This window comes from Syngnathus scovelli, chromosome 17, assembly GCF_024217435.2.
Source record: "Syngnathus scovelli strain Florida chromosome 17, RoL_Ssco_1.2, whole genome shotgun sequence".
In the NCBI taxonomy this organism is placed as follows: domain Eukaryota; kingdom Metazoa; phylum Chordata; class Actinopteri; order Syngnathiformes; family Syngnathidae; genus Syngnathus; species Syngnathus scovelli.
In genome coordinates, this window is record NC_090863.1 from 8,037,846 (window position 1) to 8,055,338 (window position 17,493).

At 41.0% G+C, this 17,493-nt stretch overlaps 2 protein-coding genes across 3 annotated transcripts; both read right to left on the bottom strand.

The window, feature by feature from the left end:
- Window positions 1–146: 146 nt before the first annotated feature.
- Window positions 147–5,472, bottom strand: LOC125985219 (endophilin-A2). 2 transcript variants are annotated; one of them, XM_049747875.2, is made up of 9 exons: window positions 5,267–5,471; window positions 3,920–3,988; window positions 3,626–3,842; window positions 3,417–3,550; window positions 3,162–3,320; window positions 2,877–2,980; window positions 2,619–2,755; window positions 2,496–2,534; window positions 147–1,916 (listed from the first exon to the last, which is right to left on the bottom strand). In XM_049747875.2, the coding sequence occupies exons 1-9, from the start codon at window positions 5,309–5,311 to the stop codon at window positions 1,729–1,731; spliced, it is 1,092 nt and encodes a 363-aa protein (XP_049603832.1). In that variant the 5' UTR covers window positions 5,312–5,471; the 3' UTR covers window positions 147–1,728. The 2 variants fall into 2 exon arrangements, with proteins under 2 accessions (XP_049603832.1, XP_049603834.1); XM_049747877.2 differs by lacking the exon at window positions 2,496–2,534 and having other exon boundaries at window positions 5,267–5,472.
- Window positions 5,473–6,459: 987 nt separating this feature from the next.
- On the bottom strand, window positions 6,460–17,394 carry LOC125985180 (nuclear receptor ROR-beta). The gene is made up of 10 exons (XM_049747803.2): window positions 17,247–17,394; window positions 13,442–13,527; window positions 13,218–13,359; window positions 12,313–12,831; window positions 11,262–11,383; window positions 10,971–11,103; window positions 10,446–10,553; window positions 9,826–9,936; window positions 8,869–8,978; window positions 6,460–8,792 (listed from the first exon to the last, which is right to left on the bottom strand). The coding sequence occupies exons 1-10, from the start codon at window positions 17,251–17,253 to the stop codon at window positions 8,631–8,633; spliced, it is 1,500 nt and encodes a 499-aa protein (XP_049603760.1). The 5' UTR covers window positions 17,254–17,394; the 3' UTR covers window positions 6,460–8,630.
- Between the last annotated feature and the right edge of the window lie 99 nt (window positions 17,395–17,493).

Consider the following 17,493-nt stretch of genomic DNA (forward strand, 5'->3'; position numbering starts at 1 on the left):
AGAAAAACAGATAAGATGGAAATAGACTTAATTTACCACCGATTCAGGATTTTACAAAATGATTATAATTGGGAAAAAAAATAATATGACACGAGTTATATAATATTACAAATCTGTGGGCCAACTGACTTGAAACAAGAAACATGTAGCAGTATTACAACATTTATTTGAATTAGCAAATAGACAGCCTCCAACCCCCTTTACATAAAATGCATAAAATAATCACAAAAAAAACCCAGAGGTAATCCACATATCCTCAAGATAATCCTGGATAATCCCACTTTTCTCCCAACGTGTTAGTTAACAAATGAATATATGTAAGACAGATATTAAGGATGCATGCAAAACTTTCAACACAAAGTATCATAAAATGAACCTTTGTTAACACTTTATTAATGGTGCGATCTTTTGGATTTTAATGGCGCAGTCCAAGCAGCACACAAACACTCCAGTTTTATGTTCCAAGACATTATTTATCTTCACTATTCTCAAAGATGACCCCAACCCCCCCTCCCCGATTCATTTGGTTGAGTGTAATGAGGCATGTAAACACACACCTGAACCATGTAGTGACTCCTCTGCACACACATGACCCCCGTTGCCAACTCTCTTCAATACACGGAATATTGCAAGGAGATTTAAATGCATGCACAGCTACGACGAGATTATTCCGGGGGGTGAACCAGAGATCCAAAAGGCACCATGGGATTGGGATGGGGGCAGATGATAAAAAAGGGGGGCAGGTGGTGAATAAAGATGAGCGGGGGGAGGGCGTAATCCACCATCCGTTAGGGCTGGTGCAGCATTTGACCCAATACACATCGTGATAATTTCCAAGCTTTTAAATGGTTAAAGTATGAGAATGCTATATTAGCTTGTTCAGCATCTTGACAAAAACAAAGTTGGCTCGACGCCTAGGAAACATTTTAAGCGACGCTGCCAGCAGCATCAATGAAGCCTGAGAAAATTCAGGAGGTGGATTTTCTTGACTTTTATCACCCATTTTAAATATTGGCCATGGTTGGGATGCATGACACATGATCTGTCGTTTTGTACACCACTCGCACATGTTTGTTCAAACGTCAAGTGTAGTCTAGTCTAAAAAAAATATTATATGGTAGTGATATAGTGACAGAACAAACAATGAACTCACTCACTGCCAATTGGGATGGATTTTTTTTACGTCTATAGCTGTCAATGGCAGTGAACGAGTTAAACACCAGACCTGTGTATCCATTATTATTTTCTCTTTTTGTTATTTTTTTTTCCAACGTATGATTTTCAACAGCTTGACCAACACTAGATGGCAGTAACAGATTGGGGGAAAAAAAAAGGGGGGGTAGAACTAAATGATGACTCCAGCAAAGGTGACATGGCAAATAAATGCCTCCAAAGAAAGCATGCATGAAGATATGAAGTAGGTACGCTGATTAGAGTTGAGGAAGCTTCCTGAAAATATTTCTTTCAAGTGCTAGAGTAATGGAAAAAAAAAAAAAAGTGCACAGGTGCATTGTGGGTCCGAGAGTGCTGTAAGTGCACTCAAACATTACACCATCGCTTTTCTGACTTTGGTACTCCTCTTGAAAACCTTCTGAAAATTTATAGAATGTTTTTTTTTTTTTTTTTTTTTATCAAATTGCGGAGGACATCAAAACAGGCCCTCTTGTTTCGTTTTCCACCAAATATATTGCTGGAGCCAATAATCCTCCCCGTTTGATCTTGTCGCGTTCAGTGCGAGATTGGAACGATGACGTCAACGTAGTTAGTGGGGAAGTATCCCGTCCTGCCGCGGAGCTTCCCCTCGTACCAGTTCTCGTCGATGTAACTGATCAAGGTGATGGTGTCGCCCTCGCGGAAGCCCAGCTCGTTCTCATTCTCGGGCTCAAAGTCGTAGAGCGCTTTACAGCACGGCTCGGCTGCGGAGGAGCGAAAAAGAGGAACCGAGTGAGGCTTCATTGTGATTCGTATTGACATGGAAAATATTTCATGAGAAGCCATGTGTGAGCGGAGGCTTTCCATCAGGTCTGGAATAGAAACCAGACGAGAAGCTTGATACCTACACCAACATATTGTTACCTCCATTAAGGAAATTTGACTTTGAAGCAAATGAAGAGAAACATTTTGAGAGTCAAATCATCACAACCGGATTTAAATTTGTGATACTTAATTTTGGACCTTACCAACCGAGGTCAAAGCTGTGCATTGATTTCATAAAACATAATTTTTACTGCCTTAATGGAGGTTTTGCTGCGATAATCACGATCCACCATATTTAACAGCTTTCGGTATGAAGAGAAACAGGAAATGAGGAAGAAAAAAAAAAAAACGCAGCTTAATTGGTCCGTATTTGACAAGCCCCATCTTGTTCCGCCAAAACCGATAGAATGCAGTCAACAATGTCAACAGAACTACTTCCGCCTTTTCCACCTGGCAGATGTACAAGAAAGGGAGCACAATTTAACAAATGAGGCTCTCTCATCTTTTGGCTCACTCACTCGCTCTGTTCTTGAAGGACGCTCTCGGGACGGACGGACCTGGATATTGTTCATTTTGCAAAAGGGAAAGACACGGTCACATACAATTATAATGGGCAAAGGGATTCATCCAGCAAGATCTACCTGGAGAGTAAGCCGGAGGGCTTGTTGCAGTTGGTGTGTAACCTCCGTTGGACTCCTCGGTGTCTCCATAGTCAAAGCTCGGCTGTCTGGGTTTGGGTCTGTACTCTCGCCTTGGTTGGTTGCGACTTTCTTCAACCCTGCGGGAAACGTAAACAATAAGAACTCATTTACACATCAAACAAACTCAACAGCATTGTAAAGTTATTAAAAACAAAATAGATTTGAGGCACTTTATCAACGAAGCTTTAAAAAGCGGACCTTCTCGTTATGTCACCAGAAAGTTCCTCTAGAATCTCGGTGGCGTTTCTGTGGTACTGCAGCATGGCTTCTACCAAAGCTGCCAGCTGGGTGACTTGCTCCACCTACAGAACAGCAAATACCAAAAAAGAAATTAATCCCCATATATGTCAAAAAGCAGCATAGCAGGTTCGACAAGCTCCCATCACCAGCAGTTACCTGGTGTGAGGTCGAAGAGCAAAAAAACATTCTCTCCACCTGATTTCAGATTTGGACAACCATAATTGAGTCAACTGGCCCACTTACATCGGTCTCCAGCAGATTGTACATGGAACCCTCCGCCGCGTCTCGGGACTCGTTGAACTTCTCCAAGGACTGCCTGATCTCCTCATCGGGAATTTTACCCTGCCGTTTCTTTTTATAGTCGTAATCCAGGCGGCGGCCTTCCATCTTCTTCAGATGGTGCTGATGGAGTCAAAAGATTGCAATTTGTATAGTCACTTCCAAAAGCGGAACATTATATTTCAAAATGGATTTGTAACACCAATCTAGTGCTAGCACCTGAATATCTTTGATGTCCTTCTCCACAACGCCTTGCAGCGGGTCAATAAAATTCTGTTTAACGTCTATGTCCAGACTGTCCTTGACCGCAGCCAATTTCTTCATTGATTCTCCAACAGTCATAAGAGCGGCCCCTGGAGGACAGGAGGGACAAATGCAGCTTTGTGAATTCCAATTTGAATGATATTATTCCCGATTATCTTCTCTACCAAAGTTGTTGTTGTGGCCTATGTCTGCTCCATATTTCATCATGCTCTCTCCTAGCAGGGCTTCGGACTGCGGGTAGCCAGGACTGTTGAGCTGCCCGCGGAATTTGGACACGGTGTTGAGCATGGCCAGTTTGGTTCTGTGGGCTGGGTTCGGCTGGAGGTACTCTGTTGTTTTGTTGATGACATCAAGCACTGCTTTGCTGGTAACATCTGCTTTCTAAAGGTGAGAGAGTGATAGCTACTTAAACATACACGTGTGCAAAAATGTTGCTTATCTTGAAATTCACGTGATACCCTTTCAAGGTCCTTGAAGTCTTCATCTAGCTTGGTTCCCTCTGCACCACCGACCTTCTCACTCACCATCTGAGAATACAGTCATTTATTTTCTTAATGAGTATCACATTGTGACTGTATTGATGGATAATCAAAATCAAGTGACTTGGACTCGCGATGGGGACATCCCTGATCATTTAGCCTTACTCTGTTTTATTTTTTTTTCCCCGAGTTGACGAGTCTCTCTCATCTTTGCCCACTGGACTGTGAAACTGGTATGGGCGGGTTATTGACATAACTAAGATTCCAGTTGCTACCATGGAGGATCGACACTCCCACCAGGCTGAGGGTGCTCACCAATCACATGTTGGGCTGCAGCAGCAGTGACTTGCAGAACAAGCGAGTTCAAAGCAGACCGGTTTTGCCAGTTATGTTTTGTTTTTGTAGCGCTTCATTTGTCTTATGGGGAAACAGAAAGCCAGCTCACTCAGAGTTAAAGATTTTTGACTGATCTAGAATTTGGTTAAATATCTGATCATCTTTGGACTCAGTTGCCATGAGTTTAGAAGTTATGTTACACGGTGTTTTTCACAGTCAGAAAAAGATAGTGATCTTTCACATTAAGCTTTTTTTACCCCCTTAAATGCTAAATACCAATTATCACAAGGGCACTTTAGATAAATGCTGGCCATATGGCCAAGTATTCTGCTAAATCTCTTTACCATGTGTCCTCAGATTAAGCGTGTTTCTTTCCACCACTAATCTAATAGAATTTATCTTGATTTATGATTATATGACAATGACACTCCTTTATATAATCTTCAGCGTATGCATAAATTTACATTTTCATGCTTTACATGTTCTAGTTTCTGCAAAATAATTTCACATAACGTAGCATAATTGCCTAAACCCATTTGAATTTACTCCCACAATCTAAAATTTTAATTGGCTTTTAAAAGAAATAAAATAAATTCTTTAAGCCCGTGTAGCGTCTCGGTTATCCATGTCAAGGCTGAATTTGTGTTTTTCTTTGTTTACAAAAACGTAAAAAAAAAAAATAGTAAAAAATAGTAAGATAATCGCATATAAGCACCACGAAGATACCCACATTAAAAACACAACAAAGAAAACAGAAACCAATACATTCTCTTGATTCGTGTCTGCTTGTTGATTTAAGTTTAAATAACGCTCCAACATCACTTTTCGCCAAATTGTCTGTGACTTCAACTCGATTTATCACGAGTTTGGCGTTATTTCTTCAACCAGCTAACACGAAGCTAACGTTGATTTGCCATTTAAAAAAAAAAAAACTACCAAGCTAGCTAGCAGCTAATTAAAGTTTTGGGGGAAAAATCATCACGCTCTTACCTGACTGGCTTTGTAAAACTGTTTCTTAATCCCAGCAACGGACATCGTGCACAGTCTCCTTTGTCCACTGGACCTCAACACAGAGAAAAATTTTAAATAATAAGTGACTAACTCAAAGGCTGCCTCGAACTCTCTAAACTGCAAGCAGTGAGCAAGCGAGTACCACGTCTTCAAATTTTGGACGCCTGATGTGGAAAAAAACTTCCTTGGCGACCACAGCTTCCTGGCTCCGGCTTGTGGGAGGCTCCAGGACCGTCAAAGTGGGTCAACTGCTGACGCCTTCTCAAGTTAGTATTTCAATCATCTAATAATTATTTTATTTGAACAGTATAAAATTCGGTTGGACAATTTCCCGAGCACGATAATTATGTCAAAACTTTGAACTGACTGCGTGTGTACATAGAAGCAACTTGCTTCGAATACGCTAAAAGTTAGCAATGTGCAGTTATCTTAAAATACGAATTCTAATTAAACTTTGAAATGTATTTGTTCATTCACGGACCAAATTCTATTTTCCTCTAAAGTTCAGTTTAAAGTTTTGTTTACAGCGCAAACAAATTTGTGACATTAAACCTGTTGGGCATTCAGAATTAGAAGTCAAATTAAGTTAACACGTAATTAAGTCAATTATAAGTTTAAAATGACTCTTGAAAGCCAACTATCTTTTTGAAAGAAACTATAATACTGTAGAAAAGTCTCACATCAAGTCACCAAACCAAAAATGGCGCCAATAGTAAACAATATACAGAAATTACATCTCATTTCATCCACAAATTTACTATTTATCAAATGTACCGTCCGCGGGTCATATTTGGCCCTTCAGGGGGTCCACTGGGTCCATGGGTATAATTCTTGAAAAGTGTAAACCCCAAAAACAAATTACCTGTAATTTTTATATAAATGTAACTTGTTGCTCATTTTGTCCACCAGAGGGCGCATTGACATAACATTTGATTTCTGTAAAAGTACAAATACTTTAAGACAATTAATATACTTTTACTTGTTCTTTTGGAGGCACATTTAATTGTTTTGCCTGTCACTATGTATATCACTGGCATAAAAAAATGCATTATGTTGTGCATAAATTATAATTTTAGGACAAATAGGATTATTTGCATGGTTCATTTGATTATCTCTCATAGTTCAATGGTCGGAAATCACATAGATTTTAAATCACAATGACTTGACAAACATTTCTACAGAAGAAACCATTTATTACATTCTTAAAACCACGTATAATGTATCCCAACGGACAACAATATATATTGAGCTGTGCGACTCAGTTTTGAACTAGTATTATAACGTCTTGTACATGATTTTCTTACACGGAAACAAAAGGGAGACAATAGTCTTCATTGAACGTTCCAAATCATTTGCCAATTAAAAAAACTTTGAAGGCCCAAAATGGAAACAAGGAAAGAAAGTGGACAAAAGACAAATAAGTGAACGTCACAGCAAAAGGGAAAAAAAACCCCCATTAAATTACAAAATGAAATTTCTCTTTAAACAGATTTGTTCAATTTAAAGTTGTAATATTAGGACAAACGGGAAGAAATCCAAAGAGTTTGTGAGCAACATTGACTGAGGTCCACAGTGATTATGGTTGTGGGGTGCAAAGGCGTGAGGAGTACAAGGCTGGTCATAAAAGTGACAAGAGATCACAGCTAGCTCCCTGAGTGGCAGGCGGCAAGCCCAAAAATTTCACAGCACCCCCGAGTAAGACATGTTCACCTCAGTGCTAAAACACCCTCCACTAGTTGACTTATTTTTTTTGTTCAAGTGAAATGCACTGAAACTTTGAGGGGACCAGAGAATCAAAAAGATAAACAAGAACGTCTTACTGGCTCTGAGGCCCAACTCAGGGGGGCAGCTGGTAACTCTGTCTGGTGTCCAGTAAGAAACCGGGGAATAAGTGCTTTTTTTTTTTTTTTTTTTTTTTATTCAAACAAGGGGAGAAGAGGAACGGCAATACTACAAATAATACACGTTCCAACCAGCAAGGTGGTGTTATGATACAAAATTGTGGACCACCTGAACAAGTGCGACTACATGATTGAAATAGATTATACCTGACTGCTGGTTAGAAAGACCTGTTGGGGTGCATCTCCTCTTCTAAAGTTCTTTTCCTTTAGAGTCCCGTTTGTCCTTGTGGTCATCAGCATCAGAGCTCAATGCCAAACAAAGGCAATTTGTTTCCTCTCCATCACTGTTTGTTTGCATCTATACAACAAGTGTCTGTTCACCCGTTTCGTGGATTTGCTGTCATGGGGGGGGGGGGGGGGGATAAAATGAAGGAGGGCTTGTCATAAAAACCTGAGAGTACTATATATAGAGGAAAATAGTCCAGAGTCCAAATCTCAGCTTCCTTTGTGTACGTCTCACTTTTTCCTCTCCCTTTCGTTCGGAACTAATCTCACACGCTCTTAACACTCTCCCCGTCTCGCATCTATTTACATTCTTATTTAAAATATTTGTATATAAATGTGTATATAAATTAAAGATCATTTTATCTTGCCCTGTCGCTAAGTGGCATTTGCAAGGGAAGGGGGACGTGTGGGACTGAGGTTTCTCAAGAGCCGACTCAAGGCAGCACCGAACACAGGCGAAATGTTGTGAGAGAAGCGGCTCAAGGAGGTGAAGTTATGTGTTGTCTATTTTTTTCTTTTTTTTTTTTTTTTTTTTAGAAAATGAGTTGTGAACTTGGTCCCTAAGTATCAGTACGTGGTGGTTTTGTATGAATAAGCACACATACCATCCATCCATTTTCTGTACCGCTTGTCCCCTCGGGGGTCGCGGGCGTGCTGGAGCTTATCCCAGCCGTTATCGGGCAGTAAGCGGGGGGACACCCTGAACTGGTTGCCAGCCAATCGTAGGGCACACAGAGACGAACAACCATCCGCACTCACACCTACGGGCAATTTGGAGTGCTCAATCGGCCTACCATGAGAAGTGTGTGTATAAAATAACAGGGTGACAGGGTTATACATTCACCGTTGAGTGGTTGCTTGTGCACTGGTGCTTGTCGATGAGGTACATTCAAGACAGGTTGGGGTGACCCGCAGCGGATCCGACAAGTTGCACAAGTTTTCCAGACTATGTCTCGTGGATCTGCTTGTTGGTGCTGCTACAAAACGCAGAGGAGCATGAGGGTGCGCGGTCTGTAGTGTAAGGTGCTGTGCCTGCTCGGAAAAGTGGAGGGCTACTTTGGAATCGCGGGTAGACGGAGTATTAAAAGTCCTGGATTGTCTTCTAACTGCTGGTTGTTGAACATCAACATATTTCTCCCTACTCTGTCTCTCCTTTTCCTTTCCTCGAAAAGACATCGCCTCCATCTCTTTGTCAGTCAGTCGGTCTTTCTGTCAGTCTAGCTGTTGGTGGAGTCGGGCAAGGACATGTCGGTTCCGAACACCTCCCGGTACAACGGGGGGAAACTGTATGCGGTCTCTGGATGGACCAAACGGAAAAACTCCAGTTTGTCAATGTGGAGGTTACAAATTGACTTCATGATGGGTAGTTTGGACAGCATCTGTTGAGAATGAAAAAGATTCGGTGAGCATTTTTCTCTTGATGTAAACATTTGGTGCCTCCTTTTTTTTTTTTACCTTGTCCAGTTTCTCCTCAGAAGCACTCTTAAGAAGACTGTGGTGCAGAGCCAAGTAAACTTGTTCCTGAAGCTTCTGAACCTTTTGGCCATCCATCAGCCAAGGCCGATCTGGCAAAATCACAATATTGGCATATTAAGTGAACGTTTCATGATGTCATTTTTTGCTGAGTAAGTGTTTACTGAGTCAGCAAGTCTGTTGATTGAATACAATAATCCCGGGGGACAGGGTCAAAGGCCTACTTTGAATAGCAAAAAAGTTATCGACTCCCCTTTCAAGATGTTTATAGTAATTGTCTTGACCTTATTTGGATCTGTATGTCTATTTTAGGAATCTCAGCTACATTTGACATCATTTGGATGGGTAAATGATTAGCTGGAAAATAAAGCAAGTCTAAATAATAAATCAATTTTATTTGAAATAATAATAATAATAAAGCAAGTCTAAATAATAAATCAATTTTATTTTTAAAAAAAAATATATTTTCCATTTCCAATTTTGCGGACCACCTGCAATACCGCCACGGACCATTAGAGGGCCGCGGACCAGTGGTTGACAACCCCTTGTCTAGATTGAGATACAAGAAGTCAATTGGCCAATTTTAGGCAAAATGAAAATATAATACATTAAATTTGTTGTTTTTGGGGATGCTAGAATGGATGGCATTTTTGTTCACTTCAATGATTTGTGATCACTTTTGATCTTACATCTCTAAATTTAATACTGCCACATCCAAACTAACAGCCCAGGCTAAACTTAGGTCCTCCTTGACATGTAAACTTGACTCCGAGTCAAGATGAACCTATTCAGACATGACTTCGACATTTTGTAGCACTGTAACGTGTTTCAGAATAAGCATAAATTGATAGGTGACGGCAACGAGCTACTGATATATGCCACAAGGAAATGATTTTAATATTAATGGCACACCATATAATAAAAAAGAGAAATATTCACCAGGGGAGAGAAGAACAGCCGCACTAAACAAAGCCATCTCTTCATCAGACAGCTGGAGGCGACAAAGTCCTTTTCCCAATTCAAATACTGCACTCACCAGGTCATCACAACCTGAATAAACACATTATAAAAGTCATTGCGTTACTTAATGATGTGTCAGACGGCTAATTTAAGTTTGGAAGAAGACATCCACTTTAGAATCATACCACTAATCACAGCTTCTTTATCTAACAATGACGTCCAGCCCATTCTATTTTTTCCATATGCAATCCGAGTCGTACCACATTTCACCACAAGAGGCAGTGTTGAGTTACTTTGTATCATCCTTGATTTCTACATGAGTAAGCTGTGTCCAGATGGTTTATGTGGATTTTTTTTTAGTAATTTCAATTCTGTCAACAGATAGCATTCTTCTGTCTTTTAATTCTTGCCCTTAACCCTTAATAATGTTTCTAGTATGTACACTGAGGTTGCATTGTATCTTGATGTTGGGATTTCGGATTAATTAAAACCTCCATAAAAACACACTCAAATAACAACATTCGGATTTACTATTGGTTAGCTAGCTTCTTGAAATGACTTATTACAAGCATAGGGTGTGTTGATCTAAAAGTGCTCACCAAGTGCTTTGAAGAACTGATGCGAGGCAAATTTTCCATTGAAGAAAATGGTGCTGTTGTTGACATTAAAAGCCCGGCACATACGAATCAGCAGGACCTCCAGGCATCCTGAAAGGGTAGCCATAGCGGCAAAGATATGGAGAAAAGCCCGAGGGAGGGAGACGGAAGGGGCCGAAAATGCTCCAACACAAACACAAATGTAAATTTGGATTCAGATTAATATACATCATATATGTGACAATTTGAACCATTTAAACATATATTCACAAATGTATGTTTTAAAAAGTTCAATTTACAGAAAGTAAATTATATTGTCAAATACATGTTGGTTTTTTTTCCATATATTATGAATATATATGAAAGAATGTTACAAATTTCCCAAAATTTTTCTCCCCATTGTCAAATGAAGGAAGAGAAGGTTGGAGGCAAAGAACAAGAAGGAACTCTAGTTAGCAAGTTTTCAATTGTTGTTTACTTGGACACAACTCCATTTCTAAAAATACCCATTGGGGATTGTACACTGACCTGCTTTCAGCAAAATAATCTGGTCATTCTGGCAAAGGTCCATAAATCCAGCAATGCGTTTTGCAAACTCCACCACATACTGGATGGCATTTGTGATGTGGTGTGCGCACTGCTGCCACATCCACTCAGCTGACTGATAAACAAGAAAAAAAAAGCACATTAGAGTGATTTCATCAAAAAAACATTTTTTTTTATGGCACACCACTTTAACCATTGCTCCTGAGCTGTTATTGTAATCTCACATGACATAAGCAAAGGCACATAGATAACACTTTGGGAGATAATATGTACCTTGTTCTGAAAAGCAAGCGTTTCCTCGAGTGTGTATTGTACCCAGGTGAATCTCTTCATGTCCTCGGCGCTGTACTGACACGTATCCATGTGAGATTTGACGATACATTGAGTGATTCGCTCTGGAAGACAAATCCATAAAAAGTATATAACATTACTTAAAGGTTCATCTTTTGTGAACATGATTTTGTTGCCCTGTCCAAAGATCTTAGTGCGACCTTGCATCACCTGTTTGTGGTTATAATCTGCTTTATCTAGTATCCCAGTCCTTCAGTTATATATTCATTTATTTTCTCTCAACAGGCAGTTGGGTAGTTTAGTGTAGCGTATTTTCCGCACTATAAGGCGCACCTAAAAACCTCCAATTCTCTCAAAAGCCGACAGTGCGCCTTATAATCAGGTGCGCCTTATGGACCAATATTGACCCACTACAGCAGGTGTGTCCAAAGTCCGGCCCGTGGGCCAAATGTATATATCTCATATATGGACAAAGTTTTAAAATGGGCCATTCATTGAAGGTGCGCCTTATAATCCGGTGCGCCTTATATATGGACAAAGTTTTAAAATGGGCCATTCAGTGAAGGTGCGCCTTATAATCCGGTGCGCCTTATAGTGCGGAAACTACGGTACCTTGTGTTTTATGTTTAAAAGCTTCATTGTTCAGTTTATCTTAAGTGTTTTCAATATGACTTTTGTAAAAAAATGATTAACCTGGTTAGATAAAAGGCTGAATAAAATAAATAGAATATAAATGCTTCTCTGACAGGAACAATTCAAACTGAGCTTTATTATTTTTGAAACATATCCAATAGTACACTGTGTACTCTGGGCATAGTATACATTTGCAATAAGTTCCATTTGACTGTTACTTGGCTTGGAGTACATTGACTTGGCATCAAACCAACAATTTAAACCACAATATACTTCAAACTACTTTAGTTAGAATGTCCTACACATAGGTAAGCTATTTAGGTCAGCGCATAAAAACGTCTTCAGCAGATTGATTCGAAAAGATTGATGTAGGGTGAGGATCAAGTTTGTCACAACTCACCGAGGTCTGTTACCGAGCAATCATAAGGCAACTGGTCCAGCAGTGCGTGCGTGTCCCCAAGCAGCGAATGCGTGTGCATCAGCTGAATGCCGTTGCTGTCCGAGCCGTCCATCGTCTGCTGCGGCGAATTCTGATTGGACAGCGATGATGAGGAGGAAGAAGCCGACGATGAGTTGGAGGTGTTTCCCGTGCTGGTTCCGCCGCTCCCGCCCAGTAGCTCCAAGCTGCAGTACTCGCTGGCCTCCTCGGGGGTCAGCGGTAGGTCAAAGAGGTCGGGGAGTGCTGCGATGTCATCCAGGTCGCTGAGGGTGGAGCTGGAGCCCCCCGTGCTGTAGGAACGGCTCAAACCTCCCTCGCCGTCCTCTCCACTGCCGCCACATGTGCCGTCCTCCCGGGGTAAGGAGAGCTTAGTGGAGACCCCATCTCCGGAGCCCACACACTCCTGGGATTTCTGATGCTTCTGCACCTCAGCGTACAGACTGTCACGCTGCTTTTTCGACATGCGACCAAACTTCACCGCTGTTGAGAGAAAATTATTTTTAGATGGAGATTGTCACTTGGATTATGAGAGAGCAAAATGGCACCTCACAACTAGAGTAGTACAGAGCGTGTTACAATGTGTCACAACCGGGAGGAAAAAAAAAGATGCAGTTCAGAAAGTGAGTGATGAAAAAAGAAAAAGCCATATATATGTGTGAATACATTTTCCCATTAAAAACCCTGTCTCAGTCTTGTTTTTGTTGTTTTGCGGTGTCACAAAAAACAAAATAGCCGCCTCAAAGTCACTTCTGTTTTATTTTGCTTCTTTTCTCTGCTTTTTGCTCAGAAACTTATGTTTTTGGTGAAACCAACCCCTGTTTTAATACTGAGTAATAAACGGAAAAAAAATTGAAAGTTGCGTTTACCATCTCGACTCATGCCCAAAGCCAGACACTTTTGTAGGCGACAGTGCTGGCAGCGGTTGCGGTTCGTTCGATCGATCAAACAGTTCCTCTGGCGTGAGCAAGAGTACATGGCGTTGTTTTGCTGGCTGCGACGGAAAAAACCCTAAAAGACACACAAACACACCCAGTTGATACGTGCACATTTGAGATACAAGTACATTGACGCATTTTGTGTTCCTTCTTACCTTGCAGCCTTCACAGGTGATGACCCCATAGTGGATCCCCGAGGACTTGTCCCCGCAGATTTTACAGGGGATGACCTCGATTTGAGCTGCAGGACCAGAACCAAAAACGGAACAGGTCAGAACAAAACTGTCTTACATTTATAAAACTGACTTGACAATGCGACGGAAACAACAGGCCGTTTATTTATTTCAAGATTGCTGCCAATACTGAAATACTTGGCACAGTTAGCCAAACATGCTAGCACCTGGCTTCTGTTAGCATGCCTTACTTTGTGAATAACACTTTGGAGTTTCGCTTGAACAAAAAGCGTTTTATGTGCTCAGATAAGCAGCTTTTCTATTGTTTTATGATTGTGAACTTTGCCTAGCTTTTGGCTCAGATCATCTGTCTTGTTCTCGTCAGTTATAAATCTTGAGCAAAATAAAATCCATTGTATCTTCGGTTGACCTAGAAACGGCGGGCTGTGGCCTTATCTCGTCGCACTTAGGCAGCTGTAATTCTCAGTTCTCTAAATGAAGTGGCCATCACTTCCAACATATCCAAAGTGTCGTGTTTTTGTCCGAGACCTTAAAAGAACCCGTAACTTTTAATACAACATTTATATTATAAAAAGAAGACGAGTAATAAAAAAGGAAGCGTAGAGCCTCAACGAGTTTGCACACAGAAATAGCAAAGCCAAGTTCCCCTCAGCTCTGTTTGTCTGCCCCCTGCACGAGGCCCCCATGAAGGACCAGATTGCAGAAACAGATAAGGGGATCACACGAGCGTTGCACACTGAGATGAACAAAAGAGTCTTTCTGTCTCGTCAGAGGAAAAACAATATCATGGCTCGCTTTGTTTTTCCAAATCTCACGGTTGGAACGTTTTATTGAGTAATGTATACTAAAGCACTTATTGGACTTTTGACTTTTCAAGACAGTCTTCCACCACGTATACATGATTGCTAAAATACTGTACTCCAAACTGATCGGGGCAGCTGCAGGCATGCAATGGAAAAAACACCCGGCCTCCTCCTTCTCCGTCTCTCTGCTCTCCTCCCGCCTCCATCTCTCGATTATATAACTCCCGTCTGTGAGCATTCCTCGCAACACTCATTCAGCCGGCTCATCTAGCAACACATCGACAACCCGCCCTCGTTGGATTTTCTTTGTCTTATTGGCTGGTGGGTGACGGCGGGCCGCTTGCTATTGGGTGAGCCGAATATCTCTTGGCCGCTGTAGCCTGTCAGCCCATGTGGACATTTTGTCCCACTGACACACTTTCCCAATGCAAGGGGAGGAGGAGGGGGAGCAAGAACATCTCAGTGCTCCACAGACCATTTTTAAGGTGGAGCTCAACAAAAAGAAAATCTCTTCTTTAGGCCAAGAGCTTGCATCAGAAAAATACTGTTGCATAACAGTCAAATGTGATATTCCAAAGTGATAACAATGACACTGGAAAAAACGCAATTACCAGTTACATCCTGTAAGACATAAGAAACAATATCAAGTTTCATTAGTGACACATTTAATATCATCCAGCCAATATGTGAGTACAGTACAGATAAAGTAGCAACCTGAATGCCAACTTTTTGCTTTGACGGTGGACTTTGGTCTATTCTTATCCAGTGCTAAGTGCCGGAAATACAGTACAGATGTCCATACAGCCACACGCCCTCAACGTCGCCTCCTCTCATGCATGTCTCTAATCTCTTGACCAAAGATGGTATTGCAGTATATACTAACTGCGGAACTTCAACGTCAGCTTGTACAGCAGCTAAATGGCATGATAAAATATAAAAAAAATCTAATCCCAGAGTAAAGCGTAAGAGAATTCTTTTTCCATCGCTTTGTAAAGGAATGTGGGACAAACTCCCAGTGATTGCACAACAAGTTGCCGTGTGCCAATGTGTGAAACAGGCACTGTGTCAGTGTGTCAGCAAGAGTGAAAAATGAACTCTGACCTTCACCATATGCACGACGGCCACATGCCATCATATATTAACTAATGTGAGTACTTGCACAGCCAGTTTTAAGACAAGTTGTACTAGTTAGCGTGCCACGATATCACGAGCGCACCCTTTGGCAATACTTGGTGGAAGCCAGCGTTCTGCAATTTTTTTTTTTTTTTTAATGAGCTCATTTCAAATTGAATGTTAATCATACCAATGTGTTGTAATCCTCTGCTTGTTTACACTATCCGTCCACATTGAGAGCATATGAGCCAAAGATGCGTTATTGTGACTTACTACTAATTGGGAGGGAAGACAGCATGGGGTTTCATCCCATGGTTTTCAGCAACGCTGATTGCATCATGTCTCACAACAGGCTACGAGCACATGCTGTCATATTGCAACAACCGTCACACTACCACTTATATTACATCAAGCCACGTTGCATAGCACTTAAGTACAGTACAAGTTCGGTTTTTCTGTTAGGGGCAGATCGAGTGACTAACCAACATTTTCAGTGCTGTGTTCTAATTAAGTCTCTCGTTTGTTTACCAAAAAGGGGAACATCTCATCATCAGCTTCTTGCTAGCACCCTCCGCTCATAAATAACTATCGTACAGTATACAGTAATACCATGCTATTTGTGGGAGACCAAGCCCTGCACATCTCTCTCCAACATACTTCCTTGACACCGATTCTTATTTAAACTGGGCTTTGGTGGCATCTTGTGGCTTTTTAGGGTGTTTAAAAAAATGCACAATGTAAAGTTTTAGCTAGGGAATAAGTTCCATAGGATATTAATCATTGCATTTATGATATCAGAATTCTATTTTAATTACCTACATTTGGAAAAAAAAGTAGGCTGGCTAAATGTCAACTATTCTAAACATTCCGTGTTTTTTACAGACGGATGGAATGGGGCAGATGTTAATCATATGCTGCACTTTTGAGGTCTGCTCCGGGTCAAGTTCAAGTTCATTCCGCTGTTGAGGAGTCAAGTTGAAGTACAAGGGTAAGTGTCAGTGTGCTTTTTTGCACATGGCTTGCCTGCAGGCAGTCAGGCAGTCGGGCGCTTCCCTCAGCTGCGCCCCCTCCCTCTGCTGCGTATGCTGTGTAACGTTCGGTGACATAACTAGGTCAGTGGAACAGCCAGCTCCCTCGCCCTCTGTACAACACACGGCCGGCCATGCTGGCACAGCTATGCCACAACCGAAACCACAATCAGCCTGATAAAATGACAATAAATTATTCAACATTTAATTACATTTTGTAGAAAAAATATTTTCTTTTTATATTTTTGGTCTATATGTCGCTCCAATTATACAACACTTGTTAAATGAGTTAAATGATGACCTAAAAATCAATATTACATTTTAGGATGAATAGAATTAAAGTATAGGACAACAAATATCTTGATTACATAATTGTAGTTCTGGTTAATAACAATCTCGTCTCACGCCCCTCCCTTTCTGCTATTGCATAACACAAACATGGATCCCAAACCAAAAATGCACAGATGGTCTCCCGAGTAATATATGTCATATATATATTACAATTAATCCAGTTTTAGCTTCATTATAGTCAATCAGAAATTACACGTATGCAATTGGTCAAATAATCAGCATATTTAAAAAAAATAGTTTTGATTCATTTATTGGAATCCCCCCCAGACCGCAAGTACATTTTAAAAGTAAGCACAGGACAGCACTGCAGTCCTCAGCCGTAATCCAGTCATGGGGGGATTTAATGCGCACTTAGTAGCAAAACAGGCGCACTCCGAGGGTCTGTGCGCGCACATGTGCGCTTTCCTCACGGTTAAAACGCACCTCCAAGTTTTACTGCAAACATATACGCTTAAACTTGAATGCACTTACCTCTCATTTTGACGTCTTCTTCTTAACCGGTCGTGGAGAAGAAAGCTCGGCTACATTTGGCTGCGCTGCAGGTGACTGCCAGAAAGAAGTGGCCGTGGAAATAATAATGTCGTAACGAGGAGAGGAATATAATTGGAATTAAAAAAACACCTCAAGTGTCCTCTATCGCTCGGTGAAGTCCGATTGAAATAAAAGAGTGACTAAAGTCGCTTTGGATTGCATCCTAAACGCCCTTGTGTTTGGCGAT

Coding starts and splice junctions, on each gene's coding strand:
- LOC125985180 (XM_049747803.2), bottom strand. Junction 9,937..10,445: donor TCAGTTCTTCAAAGCACTTG/GTGAGCACTTTT, acceptor GTGTTTATTCAG/GTTGTGATGACCTGGTGAGT. Junction 8,793..8,868: donor CTGAGGAGAAACTGGACAAG/GTAAAAAAAAAA, acceptor CATTCTCAACAG/ATGCTGTCCAAACTACCCAT.
- LOC125985219 (XM_049747875.2), bottom strand. CDS start 5,311: ATGTCCGTTGCTGGGATTAAGAAACAGTTTTACAAAGCCAGTCAG. Junction 3,551..3,625: donor AGGCCACAACAACAACTTTG/GTAGAGAAGATA, acceptor CCTGTCCTCCAG/GGGCCGCTCTTATGACTGTT. Junction 2,981..3,161: donor ACAATCTGCTGGAGACCGAT/GTAAGTGGGCCA, acceptor GCTGTTCTGTAG/GTGGAGCAAGTCACCCAGCT.